This window comes from Arvicola amphibius, chromosome 12, assembly GCF_903992535.2.
Source record: "Arvicola amphibius chromosome 12, mArvAmp1.2, whole genome shotgun sequence".
Classification (NCBI taxonomy): domain Eukaryota; kingdom Metazoa; phylum Chordata; class Mammalia; order Rodentia; family Cricetidae; genus Arvicola; species Arvicola amphibius.
Window position 1 is genome coordinate 86743293 of NC_052058.2, and position 8460 is coordinate 86751752.

Consider the following 8460-nt stretch of genomic DNA (forward strand, 5'->3'; position numbering starts at 1 on the left):
GTTTATACTTCCCATCTCCGTATGCCACTGTGAAGAAGAAATGAGGTAACCTTTGCTTGATAAACTGTAGGTTCTCAACGCTGATTGTGAACTAAGAGTGTCAGTAGAAGCCAGAATCTCCCTGTTCCCCTCCTAACCCTGGCCACTGTATTTCTTTCTTCAGGGGTGGGAGGCTCCTCAAGAGGGGTGGAGCCTGGAGCAGACTCATTCCCACAGTGAAGGATGCCCGTGCCCTCTAGATGCCTTACTCCTGGGAACTTTAGGTTTGAAAGCCCCTATGCATCTCTGCCTTCGAACCTATGAACTCTGGAGAGGGTTCTGGGAACTTTGGGGCCGTATAATAGTATATTCATTCACAATTTCCTTTCTCTCCTTGCCCTTCCTTCAATCTGGAGAGCAGGTTGAAAGTTAAGATTGGAGTCACATGAAGGCAAAGATCTCTTGTGTCCCATGGAGACCCCAGCCTTTCTGGAGAAATGGGGCCGAGAACTGGAAAACCCAAAGTCTTGCAGGTGGCAGTTTAGAGTCAAGAGGCATGCGACATAGAACCAACTCTGCTTTCTACTATCTGCTGCAGTAACCTCTGAGTCATCTACAGCAGAGAGCTCGGGAGGCACTTGGTGGTGCTGAGGGCTGGCGAGGCATGTAATCTGGTCGGGGCCTGCCCCATACCTGGCTCATCCAGGTACACACATGTACCTGCATGCAGTTTCTCTTATCTCCTTCAGTACCACACAGAAAGGCCTGCTTCCCATAGCAGAGAACAGGCTGCACTGTCCTGACCCAAAAGTGGCAATCCTCCTGCCTCAACAACAAAGGGGTGGGTAGAAGGAGCCACAGGAATTTATAACAACTGGGCTGAGAGCAGAGTTCAGAGGTCCATCATCTTTATTACCTCCAAGATCCACCAGATGAAAGAACTGGTCTGAGAAAAACAACACTCATAGGAATAGGTGCTGAATTTATTCCTTCCCACAAGCTATAGCAACACAGACATGCTATTGGGGTGCCCTTTCCAATATCAGCAGCTCACACTGCTGGCAACACACACATACTATTGGGGTGCCTTTTCCAGTATCAACAGTGTCACCCTGCTGACACAACATGCTTCAACATGAGCTCACAGCGGATCCTGGAGGGCAATTTCAAGGAGAAAGATGAGGATGGGGGTGAGTTGTCATTTTCCCATGACAGCCTTTCTTGTGTTGCCATAGCAACATAGCTCTGCCTCCATCCTGTGTAGTCCTGGTTTCTGTGATGGGCAGAACTCTGTAGCACTTCACAGTATGGGGGTAAGGAGACACTATAATTCCCAGGTAAGTGAACTAGATGACCCCAAGGCTCTCAGCTTAGGCTGAGGCATCTCATGGGCAGGAGGATAGGGTTTTTTGGGTTTCCTAATGACAAACTCTACCTTTTTCTACCCAAATTTCTACTCCCCAGCTATTGGGTTCCCAGGAGTTGAACGTTGTCGTTTTAAAGAGTCTCGAAGGTGCAGCTATGACGAGGGCTAAGAACCATTAGGCTTACTGTCACAGGCTGTACTCCATGGGTCATTGTCCATCCAGGTCCTCAGCAGGCTACTGTGAAGACCAGAAGACACGTCCATGGTCGGGGATGGGCCTACGCGAAGAGCTTCCCTGGGAGAGATGGACACTGGGGATGTCCCTTGCACCTCCATGCCCAGGGGCCAGGCAGCCCTCCAGAAGCCTGGTGGTCAGCTCAGGTGATAGTTATTCCTCTGCACACAGGGCAGTGATTGGCACTGTCCTTCCAGATCATTCTGCCAAGCTGACTGATACGAGGAAATTGAAGGGAAGGAACTTAATGGGTCTGTGTCCGACTCTGCTACCATTCAATGTGTGCAGCAAAACTTCCGCCAGGAAAGAAGGGAGTCTCAGAACTAGAAGGGCCGCTTCAGAACATTTTAGAGAACCTTGATCTTGGGCTTGGGAGTGGTGGCACACCTTTAATCCCAGCACTGAGAGGTGGAGGCAGGTAGATCTCTGCAAGCCAGCCTGGTCTAGCTAGTGAGTTCCAGGCCAGCTAGGGCTACATAGTGAAACCATCTCAAAATAAACAAACAAAAACTCCATTCTAATAGATATGTATTTTTAAAAAGATCAACATTTATCTTGCTGTCAAGTGGCATCCAATTGGTGACCTCTTTAGGTTTAAACTCTTCAGCAATTTATTTTTTAATGTAAAGATCTATTTTATTTTTAATTAGTGTATGCATGCCTGTCTGTGTCTGTTTGTCTGTCTTACGGTATGTGCGTATGTGGGTAGATGCCCAAGAGGTCAGGAGAAGGCTCTAGATCCCTCGAAGCTGGAGTTGCAGGTGGCTGCGTCCACTGAGTGTTAGGAACCAAACACGAATCCTCTAGAAGAGCCACAAGTGCTCCTAACAGCCGAGTCATTTCTCCAGCCCCTTAATTTTTTTATTTTATATTTTCAAAACATTGATCTGCAACAGACTGGGGACCAGCAGGGACCTTCCTTAACCATTAGTTTCAAAACACCGACTTTGGCACTAGAGACATCTTGAAATCAACCGAGAGGCAACTGAGAGAGAAGAGAACCCGTTGTCCCATGTGCACTGCTCGCAGATGTCAGGGAGGAATCACACGCAGTGAGACAGCAGTATTGCTTTATTGCCCCGGTCCAGAAGCCCCCCTGCCCCAGCCCTACAGGCTGGCAGACTGGGCTCGCAATCCACCCGCCGCCCTGCGCTCAGCCCCGCGCTGCTGCCCGCTCAGCCCCGCGCTGCTGCCCGCGCCGCCCGCGCCGCCTGCCTCCTGCCATAGCGCAGGCCGAAGGAGTTCCAGTTGTAGGCTGACAGGTCCTTCTCGCGCTGCACCAGCACCGCTCCGCGGGGTGTCGGAATCAGGCGACCGAGAGCGGCGCACGCGGGTCGCTGGCGCCCCGCGGAGCTCTCAACGGGTGGGCACGGCAAGGTCCTACGGGTTCGGGCTCGCAGCCCTGCAACCCCAGATTTCCCTTCTGCGCACCGCGGGCCCTTTTCCCAGACATTGATGAGTTCCTGGGATCCGGACTGCTGGCCTAGAACAGAAGAGCGCAGGCTGATAAGACTGGGGCGGCAAGGCTTGCACAGACCTCTGATGCTGGCCCCGTGTCCTCAACCTCAGAAGCTTAACTCTGACCTCAGCGTGGAGCCAAAGTGCTGCTTGGTTAGGGTGGTTAGGCTGCATGCTCCTCCCTCCTTCAATAGCTTTGCTTTCAAGTGCTTGCCAAAATTCTCCTAAATAACATTATTAAACGACGTCCTTTGAGGAAGCAAAGACTGTTCTGTCCTCTTCTGGGCTCTCTGCCTGGTCTCTCAGTGAGTGTCTGCTTCTGGAGTTTGAGTGGCCCATAAGCACCTGGGGCGCGGGGGAGGGAGGGGACTCCATTTATCTCTCAGAATGGGTGAAACAGTACCATGCACTTAGTAGGGCCTCAATAAGTGCTCATTAAATAAAAGCTAACGAGAAACCTGGGGTAACGGAAATCAAAAAGGTGGAGCCAAGGCCATTGTGACGGCTCCCTCCTCACACCTGTGACCTGTGATCCGCCTGACCCTGGTTGCTGAGGACAATTGCAAACTTTCATATACAGGATCAAGACCGAGTGTCGTCCAGACGTTACCTAGGTGGCCCAACAGGCTCAGCTCTCCTAGGCGGGTGCAATGCCTTCCCTTCCTGCAGGAGGCGAACAGGGCTCACTCCGAGAACACTTCACAGACAAAGCTCATTAATTCCCCCCTCTCCCTCTCCCCTCCCTCCCTCCCTCTCTTTCTTTGGCAGTAAAACAGGGCGAGTGGCTCAGAGTACACAATAAATCTAGTCAATTATAGCGAGTTAGTAGCAAGGAGGCCTGATGTGAGTGGGTGTTGGGGCTGAGGATGGCATTGAGCTTGGCTCCTCAGTACCCTGGCACACTTTGGAGACCAGTGTGGCTATGGCCCAAGATTAATAATAACCATCTGGGAGGCCTTTCCTACCTTCTGTGGGTAACTGGTGTGGGAGAGATCTCAGTTCCACAAACAGGACATACTGTGTGGCCAGACAGAGCCAATAGCCAGTGTCCCTGTAAGCGGCCGGGTTATCCTTGCCCTGGAATGACCACACCACTGGTGAAGTGTCTGGGGCCCTGTTCCCTTCGCTTTGGTTATGCACGGTGATGTCAGATTCACAGGGTGTCCTGCGTTCCACACCTAAGATCTGAGGTCCAGAGAGGCTGAGCAAGCTCTGGTACGTACAGAAAGCAAGCGACTCAGGAGAATTCAGACCCCTGACTCAGCAGTCATGCTCTTGGGGTGCCCCAGCACTTGCTGGGATTCATCAGGATTTGTCTGAATAACTTTGAGGAGAAGCTATGCTCTTGGGGCACCCCGGCACCTGCTGGGATTCATCAGGATTTGACTGAATAACTTTGGGGAGCAGCCATGTTCTTGGGGCACCCCAGCACCTGCTGGGATTCACCAGGATTTGACTGAATAACTTTGGGGAGCAGTCATGCTCTTGGGGCATCCTGGCACCTGCTGGGATTCATCAGTATTTGACTGAATAACTTTGGGGAGCAGCCATGCTCTTGGGGCACCCCGGCACCTGCTGGGATTCATCAGGATTTGACTGAATAACTTTGGGGAGCAGTCATGCTCTTGGGGCACCCCAGCACCTGCTGGGATTCATCAGAATTTGTCTGAATAACTTTGGGGAGCAGTCATGCTCTTGGGGCACCCCAGCACCTGCTGGGGTTCATCAGGATTTGGCTAAATACCTTTGGGGAACACTTTGCCTCTTTGGACTTTAGTTTCCTCAGGTCATCAGTTCCCCCAGTGAACTCGTAGGTTGATAGATCTTAAGGTCTGTGTGTTGAGGTTTCTGTTTTCCACTTTTGTTTTTGTTTGTTGTTTCTCAATCCCCCTTAAGGCATCTGAGGTCAGCTCCTTTCCAGCATCTATCCAGAGAAGTGCTTGATATAGAGTAGAGAGCACAGCAGGAAACAACCACCAAGGGGCTGGGTTAATAGGTTCCTGGACCTAGATGAGCCTCCTGAACTCCCAGCAGGCTGGTTCTGGGCCAGCCCCAGGCATCCATTAAGTGCGGTAATTTAACTCATGGCAGTAGCCTGGCCACAGTATGAAAAAGATGGTAATTCTCCTGTGCAATGACTCTCCTACCCCCCTCTCCTGGACCATTCATACCTGTGGGTCCAGGGTTTGCCAGAGGTGCCACCTTTGCCAGTGGCTCCCCAAAGGTAGTGATGCAGAGGAGAAGCAATAGCTGCCAAGAAGCCAATGCAGTCATTCTGGCAGGAAGAGGCAGGTCCACGATGTGTTCAAAGGCTGAGTGAGACAGAGAGAGGCAAAAAGTCTGGGTCAGAGTTAGTCCTATACCAGAACCTAGGTCGAAGAGAGAAACTGGGGGAGAGGAGAAAGCCCTGTGACCAGACTGGACCTGTGGGGGGATAAGCCTGAAATGAGACCACAGGGAACGAGACTGCAGGAGAGGGAAAGGAAGAACAAAAAGGAAGGGTCAGATTTGGTGGAAGGGGTAAGCTGATCACGCTGGACAATGGTGGGGTTGCGGGTCATGGGTTTGCTGGAGAGAGATGCGGAAAAAGGAGAGTAAGGTGCCGTGCATGGGTTGATCAGCGAATGGAGGTAGATGAGATCACACCCATGGGGGTGACCAGGGAGGGGAGGTGGATGAAGTCACGCAGGAGTGTGCCATGCATGGAGGTGATCAGGGGAGGTAGATGAGGTTGGCAGGAGTGTGCTCTGAGGTTCAGCCATTCTCTTGGGATCCTGGGATCAAGCCCTCCTCCCCTTAGTGCTGGGTTTTGTGTAAATGCACAGCTTTTGGTGCTCGCTTCCCGGGGTAGCACACACCTTCTGCAATCTGGCCTTAGCCCTCCTGCTACAATAGAAATCCAATTACTTATCTCTTCCAGGAAAAAAAAGAAAGAAGGCAATCATCTTACATATTCTCAGAGCTCTCCGCAGCCTTGGAGACCATCATCAAATTGTCTTATTGCCTGTAACTCACGCAGGAAAAGCTTTTCTCTCACCTCGCCCATCAGATGCTTCTATCCTCAGGGGCTCTGGGAGCTTGTCAACTCAGTTGGCCTCATCCTACTGAGATAGGAGCTGTGTAGCCTGACCCTCATCTAGCCACTCTGCCTTCCTCCTCTCCTGCTCCTCACTCCACCCCACTTCTCCAGCCCCCAAGGCCATTTTTTCTTTGAAAAAGTCATCAGCACTTTGAAACTGTCAACAAATGGGATTAAGGACAAAGTGCCCAGGAGGCTGGCAGCACAACAGGTTGAACCTAGGCTTCTGTCCAAGGACAGGGGTGGGGAGTATCATTGTGACCTGTTTCCAGAGTAGTTTCTCAGCACCATGCATCCTGCCACTGTGCCCCGCCTTGGTCCCTCCACCCAGCCAACTGCAGACTCACAAACAGAGTGGTGGGTAAGAACTCTCACTTGGCATGGGCAACCATTTGGCACTGCACAACCAATTGGTGTGTTGTTCTCTGTGGAAGACCACCTCTCCCGCTCCCAGCTTCCCACAGCTGCCTATAGTTCCTTTTAAAGTAAGGGAACATGGATTCTAATCTTTACAAGCCAAAAAAAATCTATAGAGTGAATGACTATAAAGACAGAACTGTTTCCACATGTTTGAGGATTGTTTCCACAAACTCTGTGGACTCAGTTTCTTTCAGTGATTCCACATTGCTCTTTAAAAAGTTTGGAACTAGCTGGGCGGTGGTGGCACATGCCTTTAATCCCAGCACTCGGGAGACAGAGGCAGGCAGATCTCTGTGAGTTTGAGGTTAGCCTGGTCTACAAAAGCTAATTTCAGGACAGGCACCAAAGCTACAGAGAAACCTTGTTTCAAAAAAACAAAACAAAACAAAACAAAACAAACAAACAAAAAAACCAACAAAAAAAAGTTTGGAACTGGTTACGTATCTAAGCGTCCATGGGCTGAGCAGAACCAGGTTCTCCACCATCTTGTGTCAGCTTTCTCGCGACTGCAGTCATGGGCAGTGTGCGACTCTTGCAGTACCCTGGTTTCTACTTCAGGGCCTTTGTATTACTAACCTCGTGTCTCCGTCCCTTTCTCTACCTGTCATCTGTTCTGTTTGCTTTTGTTTAGCCAATGATAGTGATGGGTTCCATGAGTTTTACCCCAAATTAAAAAAAAAAAAAAGCCCTGACTCGAAATGCTCCAGCTTTTCCCTCATCTGATGAGTCATGAATAGGCCACGCCCATCTCCAGGTACCATTGACTGTTCACCTGGGTACCAGCTGCATCTCAGATAGCTATTCACTCTGTGACACCCTGAAAATACGTTCTGCAGCTGCCTTAAGGCCTGAATAGAATGTGGGGTAGAGACCAAATCCAGTAGGCAGAGCTTTGCTTATCAGGGCAGCGTAAGGCATTGCTGGCAACTGTCTCCAGCCTAGGGCTGTGCTAGGTGCTGGGCTGCTGAGGACACTGGCCCAGGGTACCTCTGATCTCAGGTCTAGTGTAAGAAGTTGGCTCATAGGCAACTTAGACGAGTAGATCATTTCAAAATAACACCAGACACATGTTAAAATCCAGATGATGGCAGCTGGGAAGCTGAAGAGGACTTGCAGAAGCCGCTCACCTCAGGGGATCTGCCTGGACTGGTGCCAGGGTGCTGGAATGGCACACAGGGCTGGGTATGGGGGCTGCTGGATACAGAGCTAGAGCTCTCTATGGAGGGAGAGGCATCCCAGGTCTATCCCAGAGAGGCCTGAGGAGGGCGGGACCGTATCAACACGCCGTATCAGACTGGTGGAAGGCCAGTGATCCTGATGTCTGCCTCTCCATCCCTGCAGTGCTCTGCCCCATCAGGGACAGCACTTCTCACGTGTACCATGCGAGAACTCTGCCTGCCCCAACATAGACACACATACCACACATAAAGCACACACAAACGCACTACGTACGACATGGGCTGCTGAGATGGCTCAGCAGATCAATGTGCTTGCTGTTAAGCTTGACAATCTGAGTCTGATCCCTTGGGCCCACAGGATGAAAGGAGAAAACCAACTCCCACAAGCTGTCTTCTTGACTTCCATATGTGCACTATGCTCACACACAGACACAGCAAAATAAATAAGTAAAATAATGTACAGCACAATACCCCGAATACATGCCACATATCTCCCACATTCACCATACATGTCACACACATGCACACATACAGACACTCCAGACCCTGATAACTCTTAACTGCTTAGTCTACAACAGGCCACGTGGTGCATGAAATAGAACTTAACTGAAAAATCAAAAAGAACACACACACACACACACACACACACACACTCCGTGATAATTTAGCCAGCCTGGAAATCAGGAACAATCAGTGCTCCTTGCTTTTGGCTTACTTGATGTTTCAGCTGGCCTTGAATTGAAGT

General features: G+C 50.6%; 1 protein-coding gene across 1 annotated transcript; it reads right to left on the reverse strand.

Moving 5' to 3' along the window:
* Nucleotides 1–2701: 2701 nt before the first annotated feature.
* Nucleotides 2702–6159, reverse strand: Kiss1 (KiSS-1 metastasis suppressor). The gene is made up of 3 exons (XM_038350138.1): nucleotides 6076–6159; nucleotides 5210–5350; nucleotides 2702–3063 (listed from the first exon to the last, which is right to left on the reverse strand). Exons 2-3 carry the CDS (start codon nucleotides 5310–5312, stop codon nucleotides 2756–2758), a joined length of 411 nt encoding a protein of 136 aa, XP_038206066.1. The 5' UTR covers nucleotides 5313–5350; nucleotides 6076–6159; the 3' UTR covers nucleotides 2702–2755.
* Between the last annotated feature and the right edge of the window lie 2301 nt (nucleotides 6160–8460).

Bases quoted from the DNA above. Each gene is read 5' to 3' on its own strand.
- Kiss1 (XM_038350138.1), bottom strand. From the start codon at position 5,312: ATGACTGCATTGGCTTCTTGGCAGCTATTGCTTCTCCTCTGCATCACT. The intron at 3,064-5,209 runs GTATGAATGGTC...CTTCTGTTCTAG, and splicing joins GGCAAACCCTGGACCCACAG to GCCAGCAGTCCGGATCCCAG.